The sequence below is a fragment of the Talpa occidentalis genome, unplaced genomic scaffold (genome assembly GCF_014898055.3).
Source record: "Talpa occidentalis isolate TD23 unplaced genomic scaffold, MPIMG_talOcc4v2.1 talOcc4.5, whole genome shotgun sequence".
Lineage (NCBI taxonomy): Eukaryota > Metazoa > Chordata > Mammalia > Eulipotyphla > Talpidae > Talpa > Talpa occidentalis.
Genome location: NW_023604861.1, coordinates 65731042 through 65748863, shown reverse-complemented (window position 1 = coordinate 65748863; position 17822 = coordinate 65731042). Strand labels below are relative to the sequence as shown.

Below are 17822 nucleotides of genomic sequence, written 5' to 3'. Positions count from 1 at the left end.
GCTACCCACATGGTGCAGCCGACCTCTCTTGACTTGCCCACTGCTACGCTCAGCAGTGTATTTCAGTGGATCTGCCTGTTCTGCTCCCCACTCTGACTCTGGTGAATCCTCTCACTGCTCCCGCACACCTCTGGCCTGTACCCCAGTTCTTGTATGCATGAATAAATAAATCTTTAAAAAAAAAAAAGAATATTATAATGCCTATGTGGAGAAAATTATAAAAATTGCTTGAAACATTAAGATTTATATATGCCATTTTATTAATAGCAAGCAATTTAAAAATCTGTCATTTTCTTCAAATTGGCCTGTAGTGTCACTATTCTAATCAAACTCAACTTAAATTCTCATGGCATTTATAGATAATTGAGATAGTGTAGGTGAATTAAATTTTGAGCTGGCAGGGTGGAGTTGCCCAACATTCTGTTAAACAGGTGGGCCAAATCACAAGCTGGTAGGCCACACTACCTAACGTGATTAAACAACCTGTCCCATCAACCTGAGCAAAGGCACCAAACTTAGACATATTCTGACATGATTGTTTCACAATATCTGGGAGGCCGGGGGAGCTGGCAGAAGGACTCATATGTGCAGATGGTGGAGACTCTGACCTAGAGTGACCAAGGTCTCATTAGCATGCTAAAATGCACCCCGGCTGGAGTGAGGGAGATTTAAGATGCTAACCCCAAGTCCAGCTCAACATACAATGTTAGATTCCTCCTGTCTGCCCCACCCCTCTGATATAGAGAAACTAAATTAATAAATAAAGACAAGCTTTATCTGCTGAACTTAACAAAACATGGATAATTTCTTGGAATAGACATGGGGCTAGAGGGAAAAGGACAAAGAAAGAAGGAATCACAGTGGTCTGTGGTAGTAAATATGGGTGAGTTGGTGGGAGGTGACACTTGATGGGGGCACCCCAATATTACCTCAGTAAAAATAGGTTAGTAAAAAGATAATTTCTATAGTTCCTCACTTGTTAACACAAGTAAAGACATGGCTGGTTTTGTAGGTTTTTGGAACTTTTGAAATTTTCAAAGAAGGAAGTGCATTATTTTCTAGGAATAAGGATTTGGCAGTAAAGAGTATTATCTGGCAAATGGCCTGTTCAAGGATGTAAGAGAGAATTCCAAAAACTTTAGAGATATTGCAACTAATAGAGAAAAAAAATGTATTCTTCCATGTAGAAAATTACTCTTTTCCAATTTTAGTGAGATACAATTGACATGATACATTGTATAAGTCTAAGGTATACAATTGTTGATTTTGGGTGTGTGTGTCTATATAGATATAGATTTTTTTTTTTTATAATGTAACATTTTATTTTTATTTTTTTTTAAAGTATTTTGAAATTCTATCTTTATTTATTTATTTATACATACATACATACAAGCACCGGGTACAGTCAGAAGCACAGGAGGGTGAGAGAATTCACCAGAGCCAGAGCGGGGAGCAGAGCAGGCAGAAGGACCGAAGTACACTGCTGAGGGGAGCAGCGGGCTGCAGGAGAGGTCTGCGCGCCATGCGGGATCCTCCTCCGATGGCCGGGGAGCAGCCGGGGATCGAACCGGCACTGCAGAGGCTGTGGGCAGCTTCACAACTCAGCGCTCAACCGCTGCGCCACCGGGGAGGCCCTATAGATATAGATTTTTTTTAAAAAAAAAACACTCTAGCTTTGTACAGCAAAGACTTAAACCCCTACCCCTGCACTATCACTGAAGATCATTTAGGGGGCCTGGACTTCCCCCTCCACCTGTTTGTAATGATGCATTCTTCCCTCTCCCACCACTCAGGTGGCTTCAGAGGAGTTGGTTTAGAGACAAAGAATTTGTTACCCAGTGAAAATCCCACTAACACTGACTGTCCATAGGATGGGTAGTAAGGAGCCCAGGGTGCTGTGGGGGGTCTGTCAGAGGTACACAACAGAGTGTTTGCAGGAAAATCTTGGGCTCAGTCTGGAATGATCTTTAGGCAGTAATTTACTTATATACAGGTCTGTTTTTCACATTTAAAGTGATATTGCTTGCATAATTGATTGGAGGCCATGCATATCCAAGAATGACCAAAGAGAAATATTGAGAGCTTTTCTTGGCTGAATTCCTATGATTTCTCTCTTCCTTTAACTTACCCTTATATTTATTTTTTTTTCCTTAAGGATTATTTATATATACAAGAACTGGGGTATATGCCAGAATTGTGGGGTGGGTGAGAGGATTCACCAGAGACAGAGTGGATAACAGAACAGGCAGATCGACTGAAATACACTACTGAGGGGAGCAGCAGGCAAATCAGGAGAGGTCTGCTGTGCTATGTGGGTAGCTCCCTGGCAGGGAATCGAACTTGTGCTGCAGTGGCTGCGGATTGCTTCATAGGTTGCGTGGGGGTGTTTTGGGGTTTTTTTGAAGATTTTTTTATTTTTTATACAAGAATCGAGGTACAGGCCAGATGCGTGGGAGGGTGAGAGAATTCACCGGAGACAGAGAGGGAACAGAACAGGCAGACTGAAGAAATACACTGCTGAGGGGAGCAGCGGGCAAGACAGGAGAGGTCTTCTGCACCACGTGGGATTCTTGCCGGCCAGCCGGGATTGAACCGCGCTGCAAAGGCTGTGGACAGCCTCACAGTGCGGGGTTCAGTTGCCTGCGCCACCAGGGAGGCCCCATAGGTTGTGTCTTAACCCCTTGCACCACTAGGGAGGCCCAATCTTATATTTAACCTTCATATTTCAACACTTCACAGTCAGTAGGTTACCATGACATGTAAATGTGGGTAGTTTCTATCACTTCCCAGGGAATCTCAAAATTAATTAAATAGTTAATGTGGCACATGTTAAAAATATATGCAAAGATTTGATTAATAAAACAGCTTTTTTCTTTGTTTAAAGACAAATGTACCCTAAGACTCTTTGTTTCAGATGGCAAGCAACAGATTTTGAGTTTGGGCATGGACTTGCAGCTGGAATGGATGAAATTGGAAGATTTTCAAAAGCATCTTGATGGTGAAGATGAAAATTTTACTCCAGCAGATGCAATTCCAAGTAGTAAGTAGTTTTGGAACTGTGGGGAGCCTTCTCATGAATCTGGATATTTAAAACCAAATTTATCTCTTCTTAAATTTTAGATTTACTAAGGGATGCTGTGAAAAATGGGGATTATATTACTGTGAAAGTTGCACTTAATTCAAATGAAGACTATAACCTGGATCAAGAGGTAATTTTTCTTTGAAAACTCTCATGAAAGAAAAATGGAAAGTAGCTCTCTTAGCTCTTTTAAAGGAATTAAATTTTTCTTCAGTTCTGAAAGTAACATATATTGATGATTTTATAAAATTCAAACATAGCAGAAATGTATAATGTAGAAAATTGTAGCCCCTGTACTTCTAACCCCCCAAAATGAGCATTTGGTTCAGTCAGGATCTATCTGGCTTTGTCTGCTGTGACCGCTGTGGCATTGAGGGATGTAAAGTGACTATCTTGTCACTGTTTGTGTTTCCTTGATAGTTGCTATTTAAAGCAATTACCTGTTCTTCTGTTCATTGCTGGAGGTTTTTTTAATGCTGATTTATATTTAAAGGGATTTTATATACAAGCATATTAATTAACCTTTCTTAGTTTTTAGATTTTGTTTTCTGAGTCAATAAATTGCTTTAGAGGATTTTTATTTTGGGAGTAGTCTGATCTGTGAATTTTTTCCTTTGTGGTTCTTTGGTGTCTTGCCTTAGAAAAGACTATATTTCCTTCTTTAGTTTTCTTGCTTTAGTTTGGGATTTTTAATTCTGTGGGAGTAACTTCCAAAAATTATTGGGATTTGATTAAAATTGCATGAAATTTTCTTTTTGCATGAAATATATTAATTTGGCTGAGAACTAGAACTTTATTCTTAGAACTCCCATATTCTAGAACTATATTCCTAGAGCCATCTGGAATGTAACTATATTCATCAGCTCTTCATTTATTCCCTTAAGCAAAATTCATGGATTTTTTTTTTTCTTCAAATAGGTCTGGCATATTTTTTATGTACTCTTACATATTTTGTAATTTCTTATCTTACTATGCTCATTAGGATCTTCTGCCACACATAACAAAATGCACATTCTGATTTCTGTCTACTTACTGCATGTATAGGATAATACTGTTGCTTTCTCTATGAGCTGTGTGTGTGTGTGTGTGTGTGTGTGTGTGTGTGTGTGTGTGTGTGTGTGTGAACTCCAGTCACTATGACATCTCTTACTTTGATACTTTTTAAGTTTTTGGCTTTGGGTTTTCTGGGTAGAGATTTTGGTCATTTGCCAATATATAACTACTTGTTTCCTTTTTTCCAATTACATTTCTTTTTCTGGTCTTGTGAAATTGGTGACACGTGAGTAACGGTGATGGTAAGAGTGACCCTGTGCCATTCCTGATTTGGACGGAAATGTTCCCATTCAGGTCTCAGGGTGAAGATCACATTTGTCCAACTGTTGGTTTCTTTCAGATAGCCTTTATCTTTCTATTTTTTGACAACTTATATTTTTGTCGGAAATGGAGCATGGATTTTATCAGATGCTTCTTAGGTACCTTGATCTTTATCACTAAAGCATCATAACTGTAGGAAACTTTCTAAAGTAGAAAAAGTTATTTTTGTTTAATGTGTTTTGTAGTAATAAGACACTGTACAGATGAGAAGTGATTTTATACCATTTTATTTCAGTCTTCGTAGATTGTCTTGAGTAGAGAACTCTGCCAGACCAATTTTCACTGTGTTCCCTGAGACTGTTTACTTTCATATTATCCTCAGATTAACTCTTTCAAATTAAACTCACTCTTTTTCTCTTTTTTTTTTTTTTTAAGATTTATTTATATAAGAATCGGGGTACAGGCCAGATGCGTGGGAGGGTAAGAGGATTCACCAGAGACAGAACCCGTGCTGCAGAGGCTACGAACAGATTTACAGTGCGGCGCTCATCCTCCTGCGCCACCAGGGAGGCCCCTCAAATTAAACTTATTGTTAATCTTATTCCTTATGTTTCAACTAGCAATTGAAAATATTTTAGTCAATAATTTTTTATATTTGTCAACGTTAGGTCTTTTTTTTTAAAGATTTGTTTATTTATACATATAAGAACTGGAGTACAGGCCAGAGGTGCGGGAGGGTAAGAGGATTCACCAGTGACAGAGTGGGGAACAGAACAGGCAGACTGACAAAATACACTGCGGAGGGGAGCAGTGGGTGAGTAAGGAGAGGTTTGCTGTGCCATGTGGGTAGCTCCCTGGCCGGGGATCAAATTCGTGCTGCAGTGGCTGCGGACAGCTTCATAGGTTGCGTCTTAACCCCTTGCACCTCCAGGGAGGCCCAACTTTAGGTCATTTTATCTCTAGTCACACTTTTAGCTTCTTAGTTTTATCAGATTCTGTTTGAAACTAATCATATTAATGTCCTGTTTTCTGCTTCTGAATGGTCTTTTGCTTAAGACCCCCCAAACTCTTGCTTCTCAGTAGTTACATTTATATAGACCTATATTTAATCTAAACAGCATTTATTTTATTTTGTCATTGATAGAATGGACTCATATATATCTTCAGGCTAAGCGAATACAATGTATGTGTGAGTTTTAGCTCTTTTTTCCAGAACCAACAGAGACTTACATGTGAAATAAATCATTTGAGAGATAAGTAAATAAGCATCTTTGTCAAATATATAGCATCAAGATTCTCTGTTCATTTTATATCATACAAAAAGTATTGATGAGTCTATCAAACTAAATATGTGAAGGTTGGTAACAATATGTGGGAAAACAATTGAAAGGTTTTTTGTTTCTGCTTGTACAATAGGATATTTTAGTTAAAGACCTGAGTGAATACTTCTTTCAGTGCACTTCAGTGATCACACATTGAGATTTCCTAGGTGGGAACAATTCTTGATTTTTCTGATTAAACATTGGCATGTTTTTCTTACATCCATTGAAGGACTCCAGTGGGATGACTCTGGTGATGCTTGCTGCAGCGGGAGGCCAGGATGATCTGCTCAGGCTCCTGCTCAGGAAAGGCGCAAAGGTCAACAGGAGGCAGAAGAATGGGACCACAGCCCTGATTCATGCAGCTGAGAAGGTTGGTGACTCAGAGTGCTTTGGTTTCATAGTCTCATGTGAATTCCTGCCCATGGGCTAAGAATCTATTTCTATAATAAAATATTGTGACACGGTCTCATAATTCATGATTTCATGTTTCATTTCACCTGGGACTTTTCATGAATGGATTCAGTAGGAGTACTTTGTAATTGAATTGTCAAAATATGATGTATCTATTTGAAAGTGATTTTTATTAAAAAAAGGACCTCTAATTAAGGTGCTGATTTCAATTGTAGGGGATTTAAAAATCTTTTAAATTGAGATGAAGTGTTTCTTTTGGGTAGTAATTTAATTAAAATAGTCCCATATATTATCTTTTGAAAGAATTATAGAGGTCCTGGTGTTGAAAACAGTGTTTAGGGGCCTCCTTGGGGGTGCACGGGGTTAAAATCAGCACTATCAAGCTATCGCCAGCCACTGCAGCATGAGTTCAATTCCCAGCCAGGGAGCTAACCCATATGGTGCAGCAGACCTCTCCTGTCTTGCCCGCTGCTCCCCTCAGCAGTGTATTTCTTCAGTCTGCCTGTTCTGTTCCCTGCTTTGTCTCTGGTGAATCCTCTCACCCCTGTACTTCTGGCCTACACCCCAGTTCTTGTATGCATAAATAAAAATAAATCTTTTTTTAAAAAAGGAAAACAGTGGTTAAGTGTCAGATTGAAGCTGCTGGCAAAACAGGGTGTGACTATAGTGGGTGTTGGGCTGTGGGGCCTTCCAGCAACCCTAGACTTTGGGCACCTTGCACTGTAGGGTTCAGCAACCTACTTGGGATAGAATCTGAATAGTTTTCCTGATGGCTCAAAATTTTAAAACATCTAAAAGTATCTAAAGGACTTTTGGGAATTAAATATGCTTTGTTTTTTTCTGTAATAGAACTTTTTAACTACAGTGGCTATTCTTTTGGAAGCCGGAGCTTTCGTAAATGTCCAGCAGAGCAATGGTGAGACAGCTCTGATGAAGGTAAATACCTCCATGGACCCCCTCATTACCTCGGTCTCTCAATAGATATTCATGTTGGAACTCTACCTGCCTAGCACTCTCCTGGGGTTGGAACATTACAGGGACAAGGCAGTCTCTGGACCTGAGGTCACAGATGAGTAGGAGAAATCAGTCAACAAAGAACCAATTAAAACCTGTAGGATCACATGGAAGTTGACTCGGAGCCAAGCTTGAGGATGGATGGGATGGGTGGCTAAGCTGCGTCCTGAGAACAACATGTAAGTTAGCAGGTGGGGAGACATATCAGTAGGAACTGGTAAGAGATGTCAGAAACCTGTGCTTTCATTATTATTTTATATTGTTATATTATTTTACATTGGTGAACCATTGCCTCCACCTCCAATTTAATCATGTGTGTTTGGAACTTTAGCTTGCAGGTATATTTTGAGTGGAAATTTGTTAAAGCCGCATTCACATGCCCTTTCCTGTGTAGCAGTTTTGATTTTCACCTCTGTTGGGGCCTACCCCAGGCCAGCATGTACCCGTGGTAGTTTCAGGTTCCTGCTTAGATGCTGTCAAGACACAGTAGGTGCTAACTCCTTGAATGCAGGTGGCTTGGTTTAGTTCCCATCCGGGACACATTCTTCCTGTTTCTTACCACATGCAGCTTTAGGTAAACTATTGACCCAGGTAGGATTTGTCTGTAACATCTATTTAACCTTTTTTCTTGAGTCAGGAAGGGAACACAGTTGCAGCCCCTGGGGCTGGCCTTCAGTCAGCTTGAGTCTGTTATTCTGAAGGCCTGGGTCGCCAGCCCCTTTAACCTTCTTCCATACTTCAGGTTTAAACTTTGCTTACTGCTTTGTATTACTCTGTCATTTTTGGATTACAGAAATGTTCATTTTGTTGTGGTCTCTTGAATTTTAATATTCCTCTGTGTGTTTCTATGATTGCCCTAAGTTTAGAGCAGAGGTGGCACCTCAGAGCTTAAAAGTCACCAGGTGCTTCCCAAATGGCATATACGTAGAGAGTTTGAAGCATAGATGGTGGGGATGGGGTGGGGGCGGTGAACAGACACACTTTCCACGCCTGTGCTGAGAATTAGGAATTTACCCTGAGAGTAGTTTGGAGGCATTAAAAGGTCTTATTAAGTTGGAGAAAGTTATCATCAGAATAAAGGTTTGTTTTTGTTTGTTTTAATGTCCCTTTGTGCAGTAGGGGAATAGGTTAGTTAAAGACAGGCAGATCGGGCCTCCTTGGTGGCACAGCGGTTGAGTGCTGACCTGCGAAGCTGCTGGCAGCTTCTGCAGAGCCGGTTCAATCCCTGACCGCCGGCGAGGGCCCCACATGGCGTGCGTCTGCACTCCTGCGGCGCGCGCTGCTCCCCTCAGCAGTGTACTTTGTCAGTCTGCCTGTTCTGTTCCCCGCTCTGGTGAATTCTCTCACCCTCCCGCGCTTCTGACTACCCAGTGCTTGTATAAATAAATAAATAAATCTTTAAAAAAAAAGACAGGCAGATTGCAGACTTGCAGACAGGTTTTTAAGGTTAAGTGAAATAATAGAAGTTCCTGTGAGATGGAAGTGGTTTGACTGTTTTTTTTCAGGCAGTAGAACTCACACTTGGTAATTGAAGGTGATGCTTGGGAGTCCCAATTCATAAGTTGGGGAACAGGGGCAGCAGCAGAGAGTGGGAGATGGATCTGAGCCAGAATGTGTGCCTTCTACTTAGGAGGGAGGCATGAGCTGCAGATTCAGATTGGTTGGGGTGGGGGGGCGGTCACTCGTGTGGGCAACAGTGGTTCTAGCCATGGCTTTGAAAGAGTCAGCCACTGAAGCTTGGAAAAGAGGAAAAGGCTAGTAATAGAGATGGAGGAGGCTGCATAAGAAAGACCAGGGGAAGCCAGAGGGAGAGCAGGAGAGAAGACTAACCTGAGAGCTGGTGGAGGAGCTCTTCAGGGAGCATATGGCTGGAGCGTCACTGGGCATAGACCAACAGTGGGCTGGAAAGTTGCCCCTGGAAGTTTGTGCCTGAGAGAGATGGCGCCCTGGTCCAAAAGACTTTAGTGCTAGGTTTGAAGCCAGTGTGAGCCTGCAGGGGTGAAGAGGTAGGTAGATGCTTAGCTACAGGCATTTCAAGAGCCCTTACTGAGGGGATGCCAGTGCCTGAGGGAATGAACTTTGTTGCTTCTACCCAGAGAGGAGCTGAGCACACATTTAACTAGTGTCCAAATTATAGTGCATGCTTTTACCATTAGTTTCATTTATTTAGGTGTTTGTTCACATAAAGCAATGTTGTAATTCCTTTAAGATTTTAGTATATTTAGGTTATTGAATCAGTTTTTCCAGATGTTGGGATTCAAAGAGATATACATGGGGAAAGATTTTCAGAAATTGAAACAAGATACAAACATTTTCATCTCAGAGATACTCTACACAATCGGCCATTAGTGACTATGAGTGTGGGAAAAACATCTTTTTGCTGTTGGTAGTGAAAATGACAACCAGAAAGTGTCTCCAAAGGTTGCCTAAAATTCCCTTGGGGAGCAAAATTGCTCCTGACAAGAACTGCTGGGTTATGCTAAGAGGTGCTATGTCATAGCTCTATCTTAGATTTTTGCTGAATTCATATTTTCATGTTTTTAGCCTCCTTTAAAGGAAAAGTTTGAAATTATTTTATGATGCTAAGAGTTACTTCAGAGATTCCCAGTATCAACCTCTTCAAGAGATAAGACCCCCTTTATCATCTGTGGGCCTCTGCTATGAAACTCAGAGCATGTGGCTCAAAAGAGTGGAACATGAGAGAACTTAGAAAGATCTAGTGTTTCTTGTCTTGGGAAAGAGGTGTCTTTTACCATTGCTCTCTCCTGAAGGTTCAGTCAGAGAAGAAATTAATTTAGTGTAGACAGATGCTGTACTGTTCACTGAAAAGTGGTACACACTGCATCCCATTACCTGGCATGCCTCACAGTCTCACACCTGGGGTGACAGGCTTTATCCCCACTTCTACATGAACTCCCAGGCTCAAGTGCAGAGAAAAAGACAAACACTAGTTGGTATTTATCTTATTTTATATTTAATAAATGATTGTTTTTTCCTGACCTAGGCCTGTAAAAGGGGAAATTCAGACATTGTACGACTAGTAATTGAATGTGGAGCTGACTGCAATATTTTGTCAAAGCACCAAAATAGCGCACTGCATTTTGCAAAACAGTGCAATAATGTGTTGGTGTATGACTTGCTGAAGAGTCATTTAGAAACGTAAGTATGAAGTGACTGTACAAATGTTAAGTTACAAAGTCTAATCTATATCTTTATTTGAACATCTAATCATTGGAATGGTGTGTGCATAACTGCTCAAAAAATGATGATCAAGTAGAAGTCCTAATGGGTTTCTGTTCTCATGAATTTAGTAAGTAGCATATGAATTAATTTTCAGCAAATTATTGAGGTCTTAGAATATTTTAAACTTAACACAGTCAGATCTTACAGTTCTTATTTTGGCTTATAAAATTTTTCTTCAACCATTTAAACTTTAGTACTTTTTTTTAATAGACATTACTTTTTAGAGCAGGTTTAGGTTCACAGTGAAATTGGGCAGAAGACATAAAGATTTCCCATGTATTTCCAGTCTTTACACAAGCATAGTCTTTCCCCCAGAATCATTATCCCTCACCAGAGTGATGCTTTTGTTACTGATGAACCTATGCTGACAAATATTTATCCAAAGTCCATAGTTTTTACTAGGGTTCTCTCTTATTGTTGTACATTTAGGGATTTTTGCAAATGTGTATGACATGTATCCATCATTGTAGTATTATGCAGTGTTTTCAACTGCCCTACAAATCTGTCCTCCAACTAGTCATACTGGCAACCACTCATCTTTCTACTGTCTCCATAGTTTTCCCTTTTCCAGAATGTCGTTGTATTTGAAACCATATAGTACAATTGATCTTTGAAACAGTGTAGGGTTAGGGATGCCAACTTCCTTCCACCTCCCCAGTAGAAAATCTGCATATAACTCTTGACTCCTTTAAAACTTAACTAATGGTCATTCCTTGGTGTTCACGGAGGACTGGCTTCAGGACACTCCACGCCTGCCACCTTACCAAATGTGAAAATGTTAAAATCCCTCTGTATCCATATCTGCAGAAGTTTCCCCATCTCAGATTCAGCCAGCTGACAGTCGCAGTTTTAATTTGTGTATACAGAATCCAAGGAGAGGAAAAAAATCTATTGTTTATTGTACCTACACACTTCAAACTCATGTAGTTGTAGAATATTTACTTTTTTCAGACTGTTTTATTTTGTAATATGCATTTAAGGTTCCCCTATGCCTTTTCGTGGCTTTGTTGCTCATTTCTTTTTAGCACTAAATAATATTCTGTTGTCTGAATGTAACACCCTTTCTCCAATCATTCAGGCTCATTCTTTTTCATCTAATTCTAAATCATTTCATTTTATTGCAAGTTCATGATTAACAAAAGTAATTTAGGGCCTCCCTGGCGGTGCAGGGGTTAAAGACACAGTGCTATCAAGCTACTGCCAGCCACTGCAGCATGACTTTGATCCCTGACTGGCCAGGGCGCTCACATACATGGCGCAGCAGACCTCTCCTGTCTTGCCTGTTTTGCTCCCTACTCTGTCTCTAGTGAATCTTCTCAGTCCTCACACCTCTGGCATATACCCCAGTTCTTGTATATATAAATAAATAAATCTTTTCTTTTTTTTTAAAGGTAATTCAGTAGTTTTTTATGACTAAAAGTTCTTTTGGCAATACATAAGAGAAATTTCCTAACAGTAGCTAACACAAGTAGGGGATTATTTTTTTTTTAAGATTTATTCATTTATGCCTACAAGAACTGGGGAACAGGCCAGAGGTGTGGAGGGTGAGAGGATTCACCAGAGACAGAGCAGGGAGCAGAACAGGCAGACTGACTGAAAACACAGCTGGGGGGAGCAATGGGCGAGTCAGGAGAGGTCTGCTGCGCCATATGGGTCACCTCCCTGGTGGGCCGGGGATCGAACTTGTGCTGCAGAGGCTGCAATAGCGTCATAGTGCTGTGCCTAATACCCTGCACCACCAGGGAGGCCCGGGTGTTACTATTTCTAACAAGGAGTCCAGGATAGGCAGTCTTGAGTAGAAAGAACCTCTCTTCCTCGTCCACATACTTAGGTTATAACTTGGGTCTTCAACCTGCAAGATGGTTTAGTCCGATTCCAGGTATAAGATCTGTATTCTAAACAGATAAATTTTGGGCATAAGATGAAAAAGGCAAAGGCCAGACAAGGTGCATGTGCCTGATTATTCTGCCCACTGTGCCAGCCTTTGCTGGAAGCCTCACCCAGCCATTAACTCTTGCTAGGGTTCATGACTAATGTTCATGGCTTCAAGGAGTCCTGGGAAGCCAGCTTCTCTCAGTCTCTCCACATAGGGTAATAATTATAAACACCAAGTAAGGTGACCAGACTTCCAGGTTAGTGTGAGATTGAGGGGTTCCTGGGATGTTGACCTTTTAGAGTTAGAACCAAAATGTCACAGGCATTCAGATGAGTTTGTTTCCTTCTAGCTCCTAGCAAGATGGTTTAAAAATATGTTCTGAATTAACAGTAGTCCTTTTTTTTGACTGTTTTCCAAACTAAACACATGACTTGTATGTATGATAATTCTTGAATTTGTATTTTAATAGAATTCTCATTTTTGATTCATTTCCATCATAACACAAATATATGTATATATCAAACATCATCTCTGTGCTAGGCACTGTTCAAGGATAAGGAGATGGAAATAGTACCAGAGAGAAAGACTTGCTTCTTGGATTGTAAATTACCACACATAGAGAGATAGTAAATAGACATATATGGCATGTCAGATGTGGAATGTTAAAAATTAGATCGGTGTGGCTGGAGGAAGTTGACCTGGGAAGGCCTTGCTGGTATTCAACAGTTGAATAATTTTATGACTCATGAATCTTTTCTACATAATATTAATAATTATTACTCTGTTTTGTTTTAGACTTTCAAGAGTGGCAGAAGAAACAATAAGGGATTACTTTGAAGCACGTCTTGCTCTACTAGAACCAGTTTTTCCAATAGCATGTCATCGTCTTTGTGAGGGGCCAGATTTTTCAACAGATTTCAATTACAAACCCCCACAGAACATACCAGATGGTAAGTGTATTTTTTCAGTTTGAAATGTGACACTTAATATTTACTGATTGTTAAACCATTCTCTTTCTTTGAACAAAACATTAGGAAAATTCTGTCACATGTAGTAATTATGTAAAATAACTTGCAGCAAAGCTACCTTGGCAGGAAAAAGAGACTCATCTCATAACCACAATCACAAGTGGCTCAGAAGGTTCACAGAACTGTGTTAGCACTTGCTTCTTAAGTTGGGTCTTAATAATTGTACTGATTTTTATTAAAATCAACTTATTAAATAAAAATAAAAAATGTCTTGTTCCATAGTAAATTGTTACAGCAAGAGATGGAAACAGCTCTTTTTTCCCAGATTTCACTGAACAGCTAGTTTCCAGGCAAGACCAGGACTGTGTCTTTCTCTAGAAACAGAAACTGCACTGTCTGCCTGAAAGTGGGAAACTGGGCTCTGGCTCTTTTTTGTTGGACCCCCCACCCATTTTTTAAAAGAAGATGTATTTAAGGGCCTCCCCTGGTGGTGCAGGTGGTTGAGTGCCGCACTGTGAAGCTGTCTGCAGCCTCTGCAGTGCCAGTTCGATCCCGGCGGGCCAGCAAGGGTCCCACATGGCGCTGCAGACCTCTCCTGTCTTGCCTGCTGCTCCCCTCAGCAGTGTATTTCATCAGTCTGCCTGTTCTGTTCCCCACTCTGTCTCTGGTGAATCCTCTCACCCTCCCACGCATCTGGTCTGTACCCCGGTTCTTGTATAAAATAAATAATCTTTTAAAAAAAAAAAAACCACTTTTAAAAAACACATGTATTTAAAATGTAAAATTTATTTTAAAAATATGGTCCTGCCAATTAAAGACTTGATATTGGAGTATCAGTATAAGCAGGTACACAAAAACAGAAACAAAATTGTTCTCTGGTTTGAAAAATGTAGGTAACACCAACAACTTCTGATGTTTGGTGGGCACCTGCAGAGTGCTGAGCACAGCACCCAGGCTTGCTCGGGGCACTTCACTTGTACAGTGCTCTCCCTCAGCGTTCTGCAGATTGACTCTGTTAATATCAGTATTGAAATCCATATTTACATCTCCTTTATTCAGGCTCTGGGATCCTGCTGTTTATTTTTCATGCAAACTTTTTGGGTAAAGAAGTTATTGCTAGACTCTGTGGACCGTGTAGTGTACAAGCCGTAGTTTTAAATGATAAATTCCAACTTCCTGTTTTTCTGGTAAGATTTTCTGTAATTCATTATTGAAAAGTACATTCTTCTAGTCAAAAGCACGTTTGACTTTTGAATTGCTGCTTTAATAAAGTGTATTCATTATTATTCAGTAAACTAGTTTTGCAAATCAGATCATAATTACAAAATAAAATTACCAAGAATTTTTTCAATAAAATCTTCATGATTTGTTTCTGTGCCTTAGATTTGTCTTATTGCAATGTCTTAGCAGTAACATTTTGAATATAAACTATGTGGTGAAAGACACATACTAATTTGAAATATTGTTTCTGTTTTCTGCCATTGTAATTATAAATATTCACTTAAAGTAAATTCAGAAAGTATAAATACATCACTTCTCGGCCTTTCAGATAAGATCAAGTGTAGAAAGTATAAATAATAGCTAATTTATTATTGGCTATATTAATTTTTTTTAGTCATTAAAAATGTTCTTGAAGACTGTGTGACATTTTAACAAATTTATAATTTTTTCCTATGGCTAGATTAAGCAAAATTAACTGGTTATGAACATTTTTAATCTTCTCTCTATACACAAACACACACACATTGTAATCCTAAAGATTTGTCAGGATAATGTTTTAATATACAAATTTTATATGCTTTTGTGTCATTTGTATCTTTTTCATAAAATCAAGAATAAATCACAGCATATAGCCTTATTTAATTCAAATACAAAGACAGATTTCTCTTTTACATATTGGAATTTTAACGGTTTCTTGTCTCTTGAATATAGCTGTTTGTTTCTGGATGTGAAGTTTGTTTCTGGATGTGGTATGTCTGAAGAAATACCAACTTTACCTCTTTTGGTTTCTTTCCATTCTAGGACAGTCATTTTGTGTACTCGTTCAGCCCTGCTGCAGGCATCAATAAACTCTTTATAAGGTTGACAGAGGCACCCTCTGCTAAGGTGAAAATACTTTCCTCATAGCATTACTCAAACTGTTACTCCAGATTATTAATTTATCACTAGAAAAATATTGAAAGAATTGTGTCCTGGTGAGAAGTGCGCCCTGGTACATTTAAAATTTAAATTTAAAACGTGTTAGATAAAACAAACAATGTGTTAAGAAACAGTCTAGTGTGAAAAATGAGATGAATGCATGTCTAGCAATCTGGGTTGTGTGCTCCTAGACTTTGGTATTTAATTGCTGACAGTATGTGCTTTCTGGGCTGATCACCCTTGGTGAAATAAAGCTGGACTATAATAGTCTATATTATAGTTGTTTAATACAATCTAAAAATTAAATTATATGTGTACTTAGATTTTTTTAAATTAAAGTGGTGATAACAACCCAAATTGGTTAACAGTTTGAGTGTATGGACAAATAAGAAAAATAAATTGTGGCCATATTTTTTTTCTTCTCCTAAGAAAAGGGAACTCTGCATTGGCACTGATACTTGCATTTCTTCTTTTTTCGATAGGTCAAGTTGCTGATAGGTGCATACAGAGTGCAGCTGCAATAACCTAGCAGAAAGGATTGGGATGGAGTTTTTTTTTTTTAAGATGTATTGCTAAATACTCCTTGAAACAGTTTGGAATCCAACACAGCTCCCACGTTCAGATTTAAAGTTTCATCTGTAAATCTCTTGCAGTTTGAGGCCTGCTATCTATTGTCATCTGTAAGATGGGACACGGTAGTTCTAATATATTATGAAATATATACATGTGTGTCGGTATTCTGAAATCTCAGTGTTGTGTCCAGACTGCATATATCAGTTTTTCCACAATGTGGAATGGTACATATGAGAATATTTAAGGAAATTAAGAGTTTGTTTTTTCTAACTTCAAGTTTTCTATAAATCCTGGTGTTTATTTCTGTGTTTTAAAGCAAAACAAAACAGTTAATGCTTTTATTTGCTTTTGCAAGGGAAGCATGTTACATTGAAGTTGCCCAAGCACTAAAGTGTGGGTTTGATGCCACCACTGAACACTATGGTTATGTAGGTTCAAGGGCTGTGGGGAGAACTCTTTGGATGGGGGTGAGTCTCTGATCTGATTTTAATGTACAACTCCCACCCTTCCTGAGTTGGAAGTGGCAACTTTGTATGTTTGCAGTTATCCTTTATTTGGAAGGGCAACAAGATTATAAAATCAGAATCTAGAATACAGCAAAAACTGTAAACCAGGACATTGTTAGACTTACAGAGAGATTATTACGTGTGAATTCCTGTCCTTGTTCATAAAACCCATCAAGTAATTTTGAACAGCCAACTCCTGTGCCCTTTTTACACTGGGCAGGCCAGCCTTTCTGTCCCAGCGAAGCATTTCTACACTGTGCCTCTTGTAAAGCTAGTAATTCTGTAGATTCCTCACAGCACTAACTTTATTTTTTCTTGAAGGAAATTTATTGTTAAATTTAAATGTAAATTTAACATAAACTTATATTGTTTTGAGTATTCATTATTGAGAATAAACTGTAAATATTAAGTTCATCGCTAAACGTTCAAGTCTGTCCTTCACCATACCATTTTCTCTTCCTGATTTACCTACCTCCTTCCCACACCCTTCTGATTACCACTAATTGAGCTTGTATTCCAAGTGTTTATTTTTGTTTTATGTAACTCATCTATTTTCTCTGTATCACGAGTGAATGGTATTTGTCTTTTTATCTCTAATTTATTTCACTAAGCACAATTCCCAATAGGTAGACCCATATTGTTGTAATTAGGTGAATCTCATCTTTTTTCATACGCATACACACACAAACACACACACCCTGAATAGTATCCCTTTGTTTATATAATAAATCATCCTCTTTGCCAGTTGATGGGCACTTGGTGCTGCAATAAACATAAGCATGCATATATCTCTTAGAATTAGTTTTTATAATTTTTGGATAAATACTCAGAAGTGGGATATCTGGATTTAGCTTTTATATTTGTAATTTTTTATGGTGTCTCCAATAGTGCTTTCCATAATGGCTACACCAGTTTACATTCCCACCAATAGTATTTAAGGATTCCCTTCTCTCCACATTTACTTTTCCTTATCTTATACTCTCTCACAGGTCTGAGTTAATCTCATATGCACTTGCATTTCTCTAAGAGATAATGAACATCTCTTCATGCACCTAGTGGCCGTCTGTATGACATCTTTAGAGAATTGACCAGATCCTGTGCCCATTTTTTCATGGGGCTTTTTCGTGAGTTTTAGTATTAACCCTATCAGATACATGTTAAAATATCTTCTTTAATTCTGTAGAATATTTTTTGCCTTTATGCAGGTTTCCTTTGCTGTACAGGTTTTAGATACATGGAGTCCCATTTTTTTTTTGTGTGTGTGTGTCTCCCATCAAGGAATTGAGTCCTCAAACATATCTTTGAGGCTGATAGGCAACATATCGCTTATATTTTCTTTGTATTTCATACTTTCAGGTCTTACATCTAAGTCTTTAT

At 38.9% G+C, this 17822-nt stretch overlaps 1 protein-coding gene across 4 annotated transcripts in view; it reads left to right on the top strand.

Annotated features, from left to right (window-relative positions):
• The window catches only part of MPHOSPH8 (M-phase phosphoprotein 8), a 49466-nt gene extending 32522 nt beyond the window's left edge, over positions 1–16944 (top strand). Inside the window, exons 6-14 of one of the 4 annotated variants that reach the window (XM_054701313.1) lie at positions 2885–3037; positions 3121–3209; positions 5945–6085; positions 6976–7062; positions 10145–10299; positions 13055–13209; positions 14287–14414; positions 15250–15333; positions 15849–16944. In XM_054701313.1, coding sequence (XP_054557288.1) covers positions 2885–3037; positions 3121–3209; positions 5945–6085; positions 6976–7062; positions 10145–10299; positions 13055–13209; positions 14287–14414; positions 15250–15333; positions 15849–15890 — 1034 coding nt within the window. In that variant the 3' untranslated portion in view covers positions 15891–16944. Of the gene's footprint in view, positions 1–2884; positions 3041–3120; positions 3210–5944; positions 6086–6975; positions 7063–10144; positions 10300–13054; positions 13210–14286; positions 14415–15249; positions 15334–15848 lie in introns of those variants that run through there. The other 3 variants (XM_054701312.1, XM_037527379.2, XM_054701315.1) reach the window with 3 other exon arrangements.
• Positions 16945–17822: the final 878 nt, after the last annotated feature.